The 15,943-nt window shown below is 47.0% G+C and overlaps 3 protein-coding genes across 12 annotated transcripts in view; 1 reads left to right on the plus strand and 2 right to left on the minus strand.

The window, feature by feature from the left end:
* The window catches only part of PFDN2 (prefoldin subunit 2), a 17,353-nt gene extending 15,277 nt beyond the window's left edge, over positions 1 to 2,076 (minus strand). The window contains exon 1 of one of the 3 annotated variants that reach the window (XM_031654809.1): positions 1,747 to 2,069. In XM_031654809.1, coding sequence (XP_031510669.1) covers positions 1,747 to 2,054 — 308 coding nt within the window. In that variant the 5' untranslated portion in view covers positions 2,055 to 2,069. Of the gene's footprint in view, positions 1 to 1,746 lie in introns of all 3 variants that reach the window. The other 2 variants (XM_003892951.4, XM_031654813.1) reach the window with 2 other exon arrangements.
* Positions 1,873 to 4,995, plus strand: NIT1 (nitrilase 1). 2 transcript variants are annotated; one of them, XM_003892947.5, is made up of 7 exons: positions 1,873 to 1,973; positions 2,583 to 2,678; positions 2,934 to 3,188; positions 3,309 to 3,412; positions 3,622 to 3,755; positions 3,910 to 4,035; positions 4,303 to 4,995. In XM_003892947.5, coding segments are annotated over exons 1-7 (984 nt in total). In that variant the 5' UTR covers positions 1,873 to 1,971; the 3' UTR covers positions 4,570 to 4,995. The 2 variants fall into 2 exon arrangements, with proteins under 2 accessions (XP_003892996.1, XP_003892997.1); XM_003892948.5 differs by lacking the exons at positions 1,873 to 1,973; positions 2,583 to 2,678 and adding an exon at positions 2,166 to 2,340.
* The window catches only part of DEDD (death effector domain containing), an 11,481-nt gene continuing 318 nt past the window's right edge, over positions 4,781 to 15,943 (minus strand). The window contains exons 1-6 of one of the 7 annotated variants that reach the window (XM_031654804.1): positions 14,583 to 15,791; positions 14,392 to 14,424; positions 7,650 to 8,033; positions 7,351 to 7,458; positions 6,888 to 7,034; positions 4,781 to 6,330 (exon numbers count right to left, since the gene is read on the minus strand). In XM_031654804.1, the coding sequence (XP_031510664.1) occupies positions 5,954 to 6,330; positions 6,888 to 7,034; positions 7,351 to 7,458; positions 7,650 to 7,974 (957 nt within the window). In that variant the 5' untranslated portion in view covers positions 7,975 to 8,033; positions 14,392 to 14,424; positions 14,583 to 15,791 and the 3' untranslated portion in view covers positions 4,781 to 5,953. Of the gene's footprint in view, positions 6,331 to 6,887; positions 7,035 to 7,350; positions 7,459 to 7,649; positions 8,039 to 14,391; positions 15,792 to 15,943 lie in introns of those variants that run through there. The other 6 variants (XM_031654803.1, XM_031654799.1, XM_031654802.1 and 3 more) reach the window with 6 other exon arrangements.

Raw genomic sequence — 15,943 nt, forward strand, 5'->3', positions numbered from 1 at the left:
TCTGTCTCTAAAAAAAAAAAAAAGTATTGGCCGGGCATTGTGACTCATGCCTGTAATCCCACCACTCTGGGAGGCCAAGGCAGGCGGATCACTTGAGGTCAGGAGTTTGAGATCAGTCTGTCCAACATGGTGAAACCCCGTCTCTACTAAAAATACAACGATTAGCCAGGTGTGGTGGTACACCTGTAATCCCAGCTACTCGGGAGGCTGAGGCATGAGAATCGCTTGAACCTGGGAGGCAAAGGCTGCAGTGTGTCGAGATCACGCCACTGCACTCCAGCCTGGGCAACAGAGACTCCGTCTCAACAACAACAAAAAAGTATTAAAAAGTATTAGGTTCCTTTTCCCTTCCCCCACCTCAAGTCAGAAACTATATTCCATAGCACTTTATGCTTCTCGTAGGACACTTATCTTCCGCCTCATATGAGCATTTTGCTTCCTTATTTATCCCACCAGACTATGCTCTTGGAGACCAGCATGGGCAACATGGTGATATCCTGCCTCTACAAAAATTAACTGGGCGTGGTGGTGCAGGCCTGTAATCCCAGATACTCGGGAGGCTAAGGCAGAATTGCTTCAACCCAGGAGGTGGAGGCTGTGGTGAGCCGACATTCCGCAACTGTACTCCAGCCTGGATGACAGAGCGAGACTGTCTCAGAAAACAAAAAATAAATAAAAATCTTTATGCTGATACATCTGCCTGTATTAATTGTTCAACAAAAACTTAACCTATAATCAAGACAGCTGTAGGCCGGGAGCGGTGGCTTACGTCTGTAATCCCAGTATTTTGGGAGGCCGAGGTGGGCGGATCACTAGGTCAAGAGTTCGAGACCAGCCTGGCCAATATGGTGAAACCCCGTCTCTACTAAAAATACAAAAATTCGCCGGGTGTGGTGGCGCGCGCCTGTAGTCCCAGCTACTCGGGAGGCTGAGGCAGAAGAATAGATTGAACCGGGAGGCGTAGTTTGCAGTAAGGCGAGATCGTGCCACTGCATGCACTCCAGCCTGGGCGACAGAGCAAGACTCCGTCTCGAAAAATAATAATAATAAAAAAACAGCTGTTACCTGTTTTCATTTCTATTGTGTAGATTTCCTCCCAATCCTATTTTTCCACTTAGCAAAACACGGTTCCCAAGGAACAAAGGGTTTTCTGATTAACTTATCAAACGCTTCTCGATGCTAGCCACTGGGGAAAATGCAAACTCGGATTAGAAAGGGATTTCTGGTCTCTAAAGAAATTCGATCTAGTAAAGAACTCTCGAATCAAAATAGTATATAGAACACTAGGCTGTTCGAGTATGAGAGTCACGTGGCTCTGCAGCGTGACGGCGATTGTCAACGTGGGTTCAGGATCACGTAACAGACTACACAGCCAGCCTGTTAACTAATCCTCTGGGGTTAGTTTCGAGCTGTCTTGCCCAGCCATAACCTGTTTGGAGGGGCTGAGGAGAGAGAGAGAAAGCAGCAAACCATCTTCCCTCAGACTTGTGCATCTTCCCAGACCCTGCATGTCAGGGCTTTCCCCTTGCTGAGGCTCACCCAACACCCCAGGGAGGCGTGGCTCTCACCCACCCACCCGTCTACCTCTCCGAAGGGGCTCGGCTAGCTTTTCCGGGGACCCTTCCCTCTCTAGGTGCCACGCACATGTGCTACTGGAGTAAAGGGCTGCACAAGCCACAGGCGCCCCCTTCTCGCCAGTATTCCAGACGCAAGTGGGCACCCTCCTTCGCGTTAGCCACTCCTCACCTGCTCTGCGGACACCGCCCCCTTGCCCGCGCCGCTCCCGCTGCTCTTGCCGGCGCGACCGCTGTTCTCCGCCATCTTCGCCGCCCGCTGGGTTTCCGGCCGGCGCAGCTCAGCCCCCGCCTTGCGTCACGTCCGGCCTGCGAGTTACCGCCCACTCGCCGCGGCGCTTCTGGCTCCAGGCCGGCCTCCGGATCCGATCCTGCTAATGGTTTTGGCCATATCTTCATGTAGGACCTACTCTCTGTCCCGTCGACCGCAGTGAATCCCACCTGCGGTGCTTTAACTTGTGCAACAGAGATGCTGCCCATGGCGGGGAGGGATGGGCCAACTGGAGCGGGCGGCGGGAGGGTGGAGGGCGGGTCGCGGCTTGGGGCTTGGGTTCCTTTGCCCCTTGCCCACCATGGAGGGGTTGGACACGAGGGAGGGCGAACTTTCCCCTGAGAGATTCTGGGGAAAGGGGAAATAAGCTTCGAGTCAGTAAAACTGCGCAAGTGCACAGTCAAGAAGAGAGTCTTGGGAAAACCAAGGATAGTTCCCGGAAATGACTTTTGGACTGCGGAAACGTTTGTCAAAGGAAAGGGGCTTCAGTTTAATGTGAGATCATTGGAAGTTGAACTATTCAGGCGGCGAGCAGAGCCCCTTCCTCCATCTTCCCACTGTATGATCTTGTCCCTTAGTACATAATTTCTTATACAGTAAAGAGCGTTTTGAAGATTAGAAGGGTTTTACTGGGAGGGCCCTGATTCAGGCTAACAGTATAAAGAGAGAAGTCAGAGAATCCTAGAAATTTATTGCTTGAGGAAGGGGTTGGTGTTCTCATTTCTCACCTTCTTCAGGCTGAGCTTCACCACCAGGCCTCCTCACAGATTCCTGTCCCTTCTGTGTCCCGGACTCCGGATACCTCGACTTTCAGTACCTTGTGCTCAGCCCAGGTAACACGTTTTGTTGTGTCCTCAGTGCCTGGCACTTAGATGCTCAAGTTTGTTAAATGGATAGTGGGAGACACAGGAGTGTCAACTATCCACACATTTGATTGGTGAGCCCTACTAGCCCTGGGTCAACGTGCCCTGTAAGAGGATAATCAAAAGGAAGTCCAGCTTTCCTACCTCTCCACTTGAACCTCTTAGCATTAAATTTATGTTCCCCCGTGTTATGAAATCTGAGAATCCTGCCTATGCTATTTACAGGCCCAGAGCCATGGCTATCTCCTCTTCCTCCTGCAAACTGCCCTTGGTGGCTGTGTGCCAGGTAACATCGACGCCAGACAAGCAACAGAACTTTAAAACATGTGCTGAGCTGGTTCGAGAGGCTGCCAGACTGGGTGCCTGCCTGGCTTTCCTGCCTGAGGCATTTGACTTCATTGCACGCGACCCTGCAGAGACGCTACGCCTGTCTGAACCACTGGGTGGGAGACTTTTGGAAGAATACACCCAGCTTGCCAGGTATCAGGGAAAGAGCGAGGGAGAGGTAGAATCTTAGTTGGACAGTGTCCCTGGATTGCCAGATATGAGGGTAGAGCCTTGAGAAGTCAGTAAAGAGTTGTCAGTGTCCCTTCCACCCAGGGAATGTGGACTCTGGCTGTCCTTGGGTGGTTTCCATGAGCGTGGCCAAGACTGGGAGCAGACTCAGAAAATCTACAATTGTCACGTGCTGCTGAACAGCAAAGGTGAGACTTTATAACCCTTTAGCCTGCCTCTTCCCATGCTCTTCTACCTAAACTTAGATTCTCCAGAATTGTTTCTCAACTCTTATTTCCTTGACCCAAGGATTTAGGGGTGTTCCTACTTCAGTTCCTAGCCTATAAACTATCTCCTCGGGAGGAGTAAGCAAGCTTCTAGAACACCAGCACTAAATATTCCTTCTTTCTTACTGTAGGGGCAGTAGTGGCCACTTACAGGAAGACACATCTGTGTGACGTAGAGATTCCAGGGCAGGGGCCTATGTGTGAAAGCAATTCCACCATGCCTGGGCCCAGTCTTGAGTCACCTGTCAGCACACCAGCAGGCAAGGTGGGAGTTGTGAAAGAATGAGGGAGGGGAACAGGAATACTCTGAACTAGCGGTAGAGGATAGAAAGCCCTAAGAAAGGGGGTAATGGAAGTATGACTAGTTGCTGTGACAAACAGAGCAGGAAGACTACTAAGTAGGCTGTTTTTCATTCCAGGTTGGTCTAGCTGTCTGCTATGACATGCGGTTCCCTGAACTCTCTCTGGCATTGGCTCAAGCTGGAGCAGAGATACTTACCTATCCTTCAGCTTTTGGATCGGTTACAGGCCCAGCCCACTGGGAGGTAAGACAACATGTTTTTGAAACATAAGGGCCTTTTAACCTTATCCTCCCTGCTTGGCCCTACCAGTTAAATTCCTTCCCCTTTCCACCTAGTGGGGAAACTCATTCCCCAGATAATTCTCATGTTACAGAATAGTTAAAATAGTAAATCATTCCCAGGCAATTATCAGAATAGTCACAATGGGTAGATTGGTCTGTAATGTCCCTCAACTGTCACTTCCCCACTATTTGCTACATGTACTTATGTGAACACACATTTCATCCCCAGGTGTTGCTGCGGGCCCGTGCTATCGAAACCCAGTGCTATGTCGTGGCAGCGGCACAGTGTGGACGCCACCACGAGAAGAGAGCAAGTTATGGCCACAGCATGGTGGTAGACCCCTGGGGAACAGTGGTGGCCCGCTGCTCTGAGGGGCCAGGCCTCTGCCTTGCCCGGATAGACCTCAGCTATCTGCGACAGTTGCGTCAACACCTGCCTGTGTTCCAGCACCGCAGGCCTGACCTCTATGGCAATCTGGGTCACCCACTGTCTTAAGAGGACTTCTGTGAATTCAGACCCGCCCCCACCAGCCCCCACCCCGCCATTGTGAGCTGGTGCTCATGTGACTTGGAGGCAGGACCCAGGCACAGCTCCCCTCACTTGGAGAACCTTGACTCTCTTGATGGAACACAGGCTTGGCTTCTTAGGAAAGAAACTTTCACCTGAGCTTCACCTGAGGTCAGATTGCAGTTTCAGAAAGGTGGCATTTTATATAGTCATTGTTTATTTCATGAAAACTGAAGTTCTGCTGAGGGCTGAGCAGCACTGGCATTGAAAAATATAATAATCATAAAGTCTATGTCTGGACATCGCCTTTGGGAACTAGAAGGGGAGTTGGTATTGTACCAGCTGGACTAAGCTCCAGTTCTAGACCTGGCTCATTCAACATGCGTCCCTACATAAATAAAAGTGCAACACTCAGTGCATGTCCCAGCCCCATTCTCCCAAGCATGGGAGTGGGCGTAGGAGTGGAGGAGGGGGAAGGAAAAAGGAATTACTTCACTTTCACCTATGATGCCCTTTGCCCAAGCCAGAAGAAAGCAAAGGGGAAAAGGGCTGCAGGGTACATTATTTATTTTCACTTGAACATGGAAAGAAAGTGTCACACTCCCCCTTCCCCTTTATAGGGGGAGTGTATTTTAATCAGCAACCTCTTCTCCATCCACCCTGTCTATGTGTGTACACATATACCACCACAATTGGGAGGCGTGACTCAGCTGACCCAGTCTTCTTATCTGTTCCTCCGTTGAAGAGGGTTTGACAAATGGGTAAAAGGAAGGAGCCACATCAGGCAGAGGTTTCAAGCCACGGAATGGAGGAAAGGCGGCAGAGAGGAGCAGCACCAGAGGCCAGGAGAGAGTGGAAAGGGTCACAGCTTCTTTGTTTTTAAAAAATTCTATAATTTGGAAGAGGGTGGCGATTAATTTTCAAAATACACTTCAGAGTCCCACCTTCCACACAGCTCCCTTACTCACAGCCCTTTGGTTTTTTTAGACAACATTTAAGAGCTCTCATAAAGCCAGAAGTATTGATAACTCCTTAGTGCACCCAAAAGCAGTGTTCACATCAATCCCTTACAAAGACTATGTGCTGTAGACTTCGCTTCTCCCTATACATTTGTCTTACGGCTCAGTGGTAAGGTAGCTGTAGAGACACACATTAGGGGGTAAATGGAAAAGGGAAACAAAGGGGAAGCCCAGGCACATGGGTGCAGGGAGGGGAGGGGAACACTTCCACTTTCGTCTTTTTCTTTAAAAAAAAAAAAAAAAAAAAAGGCAGGGGTGTGATTGGTTGGAAGGGTAGAGAACAAACCCCAGAACAGTGTAAGCTCCAGAGATGGGTGATGGGAACAGTCCCCAAAGTGAGAAGAGGGAAAAGGTCAGGGTAATGCTTGCAGCATCAAGTTCCTCAGGAGTTTCTGTCGGCCCAGCTCATAGTCCTCCTCGTCTACATTTACCAGCAGCTTGATGGCTTCATGGCCCACAGCTTGCTTGAGGGAGTCTGTGATGAAGACACCTTTAAGTGCCTCTAATAAAGAGCCATTGATGTAGTCGCGCCAGAATGCGTCGAGGTAGGTGAGCTCAGAGAACTTGATGTCACAGATGATGGAGCCCAGGTCCCGGGACTTGAGGATGGTGTTAGCCTGGTTAAAGCGCTCAAACTGGCGCTCAAGTGGGTCCTGCTTGTTAGAGAAGACGTTGCCCTGCAGAGCAGTCTCATGCTGGCAGTACTCAGCCCGAACCCGCAGTCTGATGTCTGTTGGAAACAGAAGATAGAGAGCAGAAGAGGTTACAGTAAGGGATGAGTTTACAACCCAAGCTTGAAAACTGAAAAGCACAGCAGAATAAAAAAGTAGGGAATATCACCTGACAGCTTCTCTACCTCTTCCCCAGGACTATTTCTATGTATCTCTGAAACGCTTGCCTGAATGCAGGAGGTTCCCTTAAACTGGACATGCCCAGGTCAGCACTGTTCCCATTACCCACAGGTAGCAACTTGCTTATAGGAGATAGTTTCCTAATTACCAGGCACAGAAGTTCATTTTAATACTCTATCTTGACTTGGTTCATCCTACAATAAGGATGTCATAACAACATCCCTGTGATGTAGTATTAACTAAGAAGAGTTGAAATGTACCCTGCCACAGTCACAAAGAGCAGTTCTTCCACCAGACACCAAACCATTCAGCCTCACTTTGCAATGGCAATCAAAGTGAATCTCACACTGAATAGCATAAACTGGCTAGTGTCCCAGCAGTTCTTTATATTCTGCTTCAAGTCTGCTCCACCTCTGGAACCCTTGAACTTCCTCACCACATGTCTGCTTTTCCTTGGGATCTGGTGTCACTGACTTCCGGCGTTTTCGCTGGCTCCCAAGTGTGGCTCTCCCTCGGGCTGGCCGCTTGCTACACATCTGAGGACCCGAAGTGGGGCAGCACACCACAGGATAGTGGGGAGGCACTGACCAGAAAGTAAAAGGGAAGAAAACACAGTAGGGTAAAGGCAGAAATTCAAACACTTCTCTTGGAATGAGGAAGGAATCATTTAGACTTAGCACTAAAAGCAGTGGAAATAATGTGACTTGAAAAGACATAATGTGAGAGCAAATACAGGACCTAGGAGAAACATCAACACCTCACCTGATTTTTTTTTTTTTTAATGGGGCAAGATGTGGGGCACAGCATCCTTTCATTTAAGCTGGCAAAGCCCAGAATGTGATGGGATCAGTGTCCTTTTACTTGATGATGGAAAGTAGGGGGAGTTAATGTCTTCTCACCTGTTTTAGGGGGCTGGGGAGGCCTTGGTTCTGGATCACTGAGGGCTCTGGGGGTCACATAGCGAATTGATGTCTCCTCCAGATATTTGTCTACAAGATCAGGGCACACTGTAGGAGGAGAAGTAATCATTCAGGAAAATATATACCCTTCCCTTCTGTCAGTCCAAACCCCCAATGGGCCTCACAACTTACTCTAAGTACTCCCCAGGGTCAATGTGTCTTCCCCTTTGGATGCCTATGCTGCTCCTTCCTGGCCTCCCACAACTCTTCCCTGATTCTAGCCCCTAATACATCCTCACCAGCCCGTCTTCTCTTGAGGGTGACATAGGGCAGCAGGTCGTGGCGAGTGATGATGCGCAGCAGCTGCAGCACCTGGCGAAAGTTACTTTCATCACAGCGGCCCTGGCGCTCCAGTGCCAATAAGAAGTCACGTCCATTTCGGATGAGTCCACGCTCGTGGTCATCAATGACATCAACAAAGAGGAAAGAAAGCACGCGAACATCTCTGTGTGTCAGATGAGTGCCCACGATGTCAAACATGCGGTGCAGGCTGTACAGCCCATGTTCCTGCTCACCATGCTCTTCTGGCCACACCTGGCTTGCCCGCCGCTTTAGGCCCGCCATGCTGGGGGCTCAGGTACGCAATGCTTTCCAGAATCCCTGCTCAGCAGCTGCAATCCACACTGTACTGAAAGGGCAGGGAAAGAACCGATGAGATACTCAAGGGCAGGAACTAGTCTTAGGCATTCCCATATTCCCAGTCGCTAATAATGCCTGGCACAGTATAGTGCTTTATACATGTTTATTACATTTTTTAAAGTGTTTGTTTACAAATAAACACTGGCTGGGCACAGGGGCTCACACCTGTAATCCCAGCATTTTGGGAGGCCAAGGCAGGAGGATCACTTGAGCCCAAACATTCAAGACCAGCCTGGGCAACATATGGAGACCCCTGTTTCTACAAAGAAAAAATTAGCTGGGCTTGGTGGTACACGCCTGTAGTCCCAGCTGCACAGGAGGCTGAAGTGGGAGGAAGGCTTGAGGCCAGGAGTTCAAGATCAGCCTGGGCAACATATGGAGACCCCAGTTCCTACAAAAAAGAAAAAATTAGCTGGGCTTGGTGGTACACGCCTATAGTCCCAGCTACTCAGGAGGCTGAGGCAGGAGGATCACTTGAGGCCAGGAGTTCAAGGCTGCAGTGAGCTATAATCCTGCACTGTAGCCTGGGTGACAGAGTGAGACCCCCATCTTGAAAAAAAAAAAAAAAAAGAACTAGTTTAAATTCTGACTGTTCTCACTGAAAAGCTGTGTAGCTGTGTGACCGTAAGCAAGTCACTTAACTCCAAATTCTCAGTGCTGTCATCTGTAATCAGGGATGAATGAATCTATACCTCAGAGTTGTTAAGAATCCAATGAGAAAATACATGCAGAATCACTTGGTAACCCTTACATAAATGGTTGTGAAACAGATTTCAAAGATACAAGCATCCTTGGCCTTTGCAGCCCAGAATCATCCCTCCACATTTTTCCTACAGTCCAACCACATCCAGAAACGATAACTGCTCAGAAAGTTTATCAATATTTACCAAAACTCATGGATTTAAAATAACATTTATTACGTTTCTACAATAAGCATTCTTGTAATTCTGTGCCATTTGTACTCCCTTGATCGTCATACTATTTGGCAATACCAACTTTTTTTTTTTTTTTTTGAGATGCAGTCTCACTGTGTCACCCAGGCTGGAGTGCAGTGGCACAATCTCGGCGCACTGCAACCTCTGCCTCCCGGGTTCAAGCGATTCTCGTGCCTCAGCCTCCCAAATAGCTGGGATTACAGGCAAGCGCCACCATGTCTTGCGAATTTTTGTATTTTTAGTAGACACGGGGTTTTACCATGATGGCCAGGCTGGTCTTGAACTCCTGACCTCAGGTCATCCGCCCGCCTTGGCCTCCCAAAGTGCTGGGATTACAGGCGTGAGCCACTGTACCTGGCCTTTGGCAATACCAACTTCTAAGCTTTCCTCATGGATGTCATTTACCAATCCCCTATCAATGACCAATCACAGCCCCACATTCATTATATAGTTTGGCACTTGATTCACAAAGTTCCTCCATCATTATGGGCTATGGTTAATAATAATGACACAGTCATTAATCAATTTTCAAATTCAACAACTTTCACTCCACTCAAGTCACTCATACTTACTGCTCCACCAGACAGCACCATCCAATACTGTCCACTCTCTGGTCACAATCTCCAATCACACAATCAATTCTAAATTCCTGTTAATGCTACTTCTAGATATTTCGTAAATCTGTCCTACCTTTCCACCTCCACTGCCATGGTTCAGATTACAATAATCTTTCACCTGGACTACTGTTACTTTAAAAGTTCTCTGCAACACCAATTTTAACCTACCTAAATCCATCCACTGCCGCATCCAGTTCAGTAAGCTGTCTAAAGTCCACAACTGACCAAGTCACTTTCCTGCTTCAGACCCATTGTTGATAGCCCCTTCCTTATCTATAAGAACACTGCAAACTCTCTCTTTTTTTTGAGACAGAGTCGCTTTGTTGCCCAGGCTGGAGTGCAGCGGCACAATCTTGGCTCACTGCAACCTCCGCCTCCCCGGTTCAAGTGATTCTCCTGCCTCAGCTTCCCGAGTAGCTGGGACTACAGGCGCACGCCACCACGCCCAGCTAATTTTTGTATTTTTAGTAGAGACGGGGTTTCACCATATTGGCCAGGCTGGTCTCGAACTCCTGACCTTGTGATCTGCCTGCCTCGGCCTCCCAAAGTGCTGGGATTACAGGCGTGAGCCACCACGCCTGGCCGAACACTCCAAATTCTTTACACACACATCAAGCCTTCTAAGATCAGGCCTACCTTCCCAACCTCATCTCCCACCACATCCACTTTTTATTCTCTAACGTTATCAATTTGTTTATAGCTCACATACATCATGCAATTTGTTTCTCTATACCTTTTTCTCTTTGCTTGAATGCCCCTCTCCCTTCTCTATTCCACACCCCCATCACTCTTTTTCAGATGGCTAACTCCTACTCATTCTTTAAGAGTCAGCTCAGATGCCATCTTCAAAATGCATTCTCTACACCCCCATGCTGAGATAAGTAGTCCTCTTCCGTGCTCTTATTGAACACTATGCATATCTCTTTTACACCATTTATCACCATGTACTAAAATTATTTGTGTATTTATTATCCCATTAGATCCTACTCAACTCATAGAGGGGCTATGTCATATTCATCTTTATATCCCTAGTGACTAGTAATGGACAGAGCCTCAAATATAGTAGGAGCAACCCACTGTTGAACTGAACTTAATCTCCAAGAGATCACCTCCAGCAATTCCAATTAAGAAACAAACTCACAAAATTCTGAGAGGACCCCATTAAAAACAGAGATACAGGTAACTCAGTTACCATGCATATATTCTAACTAGCCATAGCCTCCTCTGCAATGTCCAGAACTACCCACACCATACCACACCACACTACCCTACTCAACAATAAGACAGGTTGTTCTGTCCATTTATACAAAAAGGAACTGAGGCTAGACTAAGAAACAATAAAATAATAAGCTGCTTTGGAAAAACAAAGCTGATAGAGACTTGGAAAGCTGAAGAGTAAGTAGGAACTAGTCCTCTCTTCCTCAGATGAGAAACTAAAATGAAAGCACAGAGAAACTCATTCCCTTAAGAAAAGGGGAGGTACACTCTGGGATCACTTAACCCTATACCATGGGTTCTGACATGTAGAAAGGAAATGTAATCCATATATAATTTTGAGAGCCCAGATGCCCCACCCAAAGCATGGAAAATAGCTATTCAACTGTAGACTGGTATTCCTTGTCTCTTCCTCTCGATTCACCTGTTGCTGTCACTGGGTACAAATGAAGGTGCTAAAGGAAAATAAGTTATTGCTCATAGCAGGCAACATGAGAAAACTGAGCCTCCTCAGAGCCCCTGTAACTTCTCCTTGTTCCCTATCCCACCTGTTCCCTTGGGCCAGCTGTTGATTATGAGGATCTCAGATAAAGCAGATGGGTAGGTTTCACATTAAACCAACCAGAAGAGCCAGTTGCTCCCCAGTTCCCAAATTTAAAGTGTGCTTAAACCCGAGGAAATGAAGAAACACTGTCCCCACATACCCTCACAATGGAAAATGAGGCAAAATACAGGAAAGCACTGCGGTCCTAGTTACGCATCTATGGATGTAATTCTATAAGCTTCAATCCCTTGAAGTTAACTCCCTACATTTGAGAGGAAACAGACACACTAGCCACCTTTAAGTCCCAGATCCCAGGCTAGATCATCAATGTACTAGGAATTATAAGAGCTTTTAGGTCAGTGGTTCTCAACCAGGGGCAAATTTGACCCCTGGGGAATATGTCGCAATGTCTGGAGACATTTCTGATTATCATGCCTGGTGGGGAAGGGGACTGCAATCAGCACATAATGAGTAGAAGCCAGGGATATTTAGAAACATCCTATAAGACAGGTGCAGTGACTCACGTCTGTAATCCCTGCACTTTAAGAGGCCAAGGGGGGAGGAACGCTTGAGCCCAGGAGTTTGAGATCAGCTTGGACAACATGGTGAAACCCCATCTCTACAAAAAATAAAAAATTAGCCAGGCGTGGTGGCATGCACCTGTGATCCCAGCTACTTGGGAGGCTAAGGTAGGAGAATCGCTTGAGCCTGGGAGGTCGAAGGTGCAGTGGGATGTGATAGCGCCACTACACTCCAGCCCAGGTGACAGAGACAGACCCTGTCTCAAAAGAAAAAAGAAACATCCTATAATGCACAGAACAGTCTGCCACAACAAAGAATCATCCAGCATAAAATGTCAATAATGCCGAGGATGAGAAACCCTATTCTAGGTGGAGCATGATGAAGGGTCAAAAGAATGCATGTCACTTTCCACACTAGATCTAGAAGAAGCCATTTGGTCCCCCCAATCCAAACCCATCAAACAACATTCCAGAAGAAAAGAAAAGCCTATCGGACATACACATTCATTTAACTCCCAAGTCTAACTGCACTAAGGTGTTTCATGCCATTCCAACCTTGGGTCCTCTGTCACCTGCTGTTGCCATTCAGCTGAAGAACAGGTGGTAGTTCTACACCCACTTCTGCCCCATCCCAGGAGGTCTACTTTGACCTAGTTCAATCTGGAGTTCTGTGGGGATATTAGAAATGTAATCCTCTGCAAGACAGATACAAAGGATCCTGCTCGTAAGCCTCAGGGCCATCTTTAAAGTCTTGAAACTGGATGAGTAGCAGACTCCTTGTTAGGTCACTAATCAGACTTATATTGCTTATTCAGTGAAGCAAAACATAGAAATATGTAAGTTCCTCAAGGCCATGTCCTTGGGAGAAATATGAGGATACTGTCATGCAGGTTAAGGGGCAGCCCTCTTCACTTAATGCAACCCAGATAAGGGTTCCAAGAATCTATCTAACTTTAACATTAAAAGAATGTGATGAGGCCTGGCACGGTGGCTCACACTTGTAATCCCAACACTTCGGGAGACCAAGGCAGGACTGCTTGAGCCCAGGAGTTCGAGACCAGCCTGAGCAACATGGCACAACCCCATCTCTACAAACAATAAACAAAAATTTCCTGGGCATGGTGGGACATACCTGTGGTCCCAGCTACTCTAACGCACCACTGCACTCCAGCCTGGGGTACACAGTGAGACCTTGCCTCAAAAAAAAAAAAAAGGAAAAAGGAAAAAAAATGTGATGAAAGTTCAGCTGATTAGTAAAATTAGAAAAGAAAACATGACCAATTTCTTCTAAAACCAAAATATACTCAGATTTCTGTGGCAGTGAAGCAAGGGAGCTCAACTTAAAACATACAGAGATCCTAGATAACAGGTATCAGAATGGTGAGGAGAATGTAGCCCTCTGAACAGAAGATTAGAACTAACTCAAGTCTTGGTATCTGAAACACTGCCAAATACCAAGAGACAAAACTACAGCACACAGAAAGTCTTGATCCCACTGACTGGTCTGGCTCTATGTGAGACAGTAACACATGAATTCTCCCCTACAGTTTCCCAAGAATAATTGATTCTGAGGAATTGCTGTATTTCCTGGAGTTTTACTTTTTTCTTTAGAGAAGTCCAAGTCAGCCAAGGGCCAACAGACAGTCTATAGGTATCTTCAGGATTTTCTCCGGATTGGTCTTTCTCTACTATGTTTCTACTTCCAAGCAAAGTCTGGTCTCATCCCAACCAGGAATAGCTGTAGTTTTTGAGGTACTTGGCTCTCTCAGAAGCCCTTAGGGGAAAGCCACGTGAAAGAAATAAAAAAGAGTGCTGTCTTGAAATGAAAACGACAGTCATCTTTTCTGAACAGGGATGATATTTGTAATTTCATAGGAGAATTAGAGATATCTGACTCAGAAGTCCTCAGAAGAAAAGTCATTTGTAGTTCTTTTTTGTAGAAGAACTACAAAAAAAGTGGTGTCTTGAAACTTGAAATGAAAACTACACAGAAAATCTTAAAGATGGTTAAGAGTACATTCTTGCTCGTGGAACTAGGAAATGTAATCAAATATCTGGAAGTCAAAATTACACAGTATGTTTTCAAAATAAAGATGCCAGGAACTCCCCAACAGCTAGAAGAGAAAGTGAGAGGAAAAGTTTCCCATGGAAGGAAGGTGTCCCAGCAACCCTCCAAGGGCAAAATTTAGTAGACAATGTACTAGAATACAGCCTTCCATATGTTTGGGAAAAAAAAAAAAGTTTCAGAGCTGACCAAGAAGACTAGACAATAACAAACCAAAGCTGGGGGATTGTCCCAAGACATCTAAATCTCCTTCTCTTTTCCCTCCTATCTCCAATTAACTGAAGTAACAGTGATTACAACAGAGCTCATGCACTCAGATGGGTGAATGAAAACTCATTTTCCCTGGCATTCTCCTCCTCATTAAGGGACCCAACCTCAAAATAACTCTCATGCTATTTCCATTCCCTTCCATTGTTTGAAAACAATAAAAAAGTTCCAGACTTACCTCCGCAAGAAACTTAATTTCCCAGGTCTCTTCCTAGCACAAGTTTCACAGCCAGCAGCAAAACAAAAACAAATAAGGAGAGGAAAATAATTAATTTTCAAGTTTTACTTTGAAACCTCGAAGGCCCATAGAATTAGACAATCTCGTTGCAAAAGTACGCAGACAAGCCTAAAGACATTTAGAGAACTCACCCCCAACAAGTCTCCAGGCTTCCCTAACTCTCTATTAGTCAATTTACAAAAATACCAACTCCAAGAATTTCTAGTCTCAATGGCTTGCGGTAAGAAAGCTCCCAAATTTAAGAACTTCTGGGAAAATCAATTACCCTCTGGCACCTTCTCATCTTCCTCCACAATTCCTTATTCCTATTTTGTTACAATATTAATGTTAACTTTCATCTTCAGAAAAAACTGGGAGGCAAGTGGTTACAACAGACCAGCACTATCCTCCAAATTCTACCTTTGGCCCTTTCCCTTAACTAGCACACAATGAGAACAAAATATCTAATGGCGCAGCATCCACTCATACATCTATGTTTCACCAGGGAAAGTTTTTCTACATACAGTATCCATGTTACCCCCTCCCTTCTAGACTTAAACAGCAAAAGGGTCTGGAAACTACAGCACTCATTTAATTAGCCTGTCTAGATGCCACTCTATCTTTTGTCTTTCCCTCCTCAGACTTCCAGAGCCTCCACCTTAGCATATAGGGTTCCAATATAGCCATGTCTGCTCCCCCACTCTTTTATTGCTAATGCTAAAAACTAGAAAAGTCCTTTGCTCCTCCACACTTGGACGACACCGGCTTCCCCATTTTCCCAAGCAGGAAAAACAAGGGAACAGTAAGCTAGGGAGTCTTTTGGAAAACAAACCCAGTTGAATTCTCATCCAACCCCAATTCTGCAAACCCACATGACCATTCCCTTCTGCCCTTCCCACCCTCTTAAAAGCTAAGGACCTGGCAATTAGAATTGGCTGCAACTGATGCTGCTTAACTCTGTTCTCTCCTCCTCTCCACCGGGGAAAGGGAAACCCCCGAACCTCTATCACCCGTGCAGCTCCACTGTCCTATCTCCCATTCCACTCCTTCTTCCCAAACTTTCTTCCTCCCAGTCTCTCACTTTCTCCATTACCTCCTCCCACCGACACTCTCTCCATTCCCCAAACCTCCGTTCTCTCCTTTTCCACCCAAATTCTCCCCTAGGCCCTTCCCCCTCCCACATCCAATTTAACACTTTCGAAGCCCCTCAGAATCGTCTAAACTCCAATTCTGAGCTTTCCCCACCTCCTCGCAACACCCCTCATCAGAGTCCAGTCCTCCCTCCAACCACATGCCACAGCCCCCTTCCCCTTCACACCCTCAGCCTCTCCCTCCTGCTCCTACCCACTTCAATACGAGCGGATCGCAGCCCCACTCCCCACCTCGGCCTCTCTAATACCCCTGGCTGGGCCCAGACTCAGCCCTTGTTTACGCCCCTCCCCATGCCCTCACTCCTCGGTCTCGACCCCTGCCCTCTCCCGCAGTTGCCATCTCCCCTGCACGCCCCCCTCGG

This window comes from Papio anubis, chromosome 1, assembly GCF_008728515.1.
Source record: "Papio anubis isolate 15944 chromosome 1, Panubis1.0, whole genome shotgun sequence".
Classification (NCBI taxonomy): domain Eukaryota; kingdom Metazoa; phylum Chordata; class Mammalia; order Primates; family Cercopithecidae; genus Papio; species Papio anubis.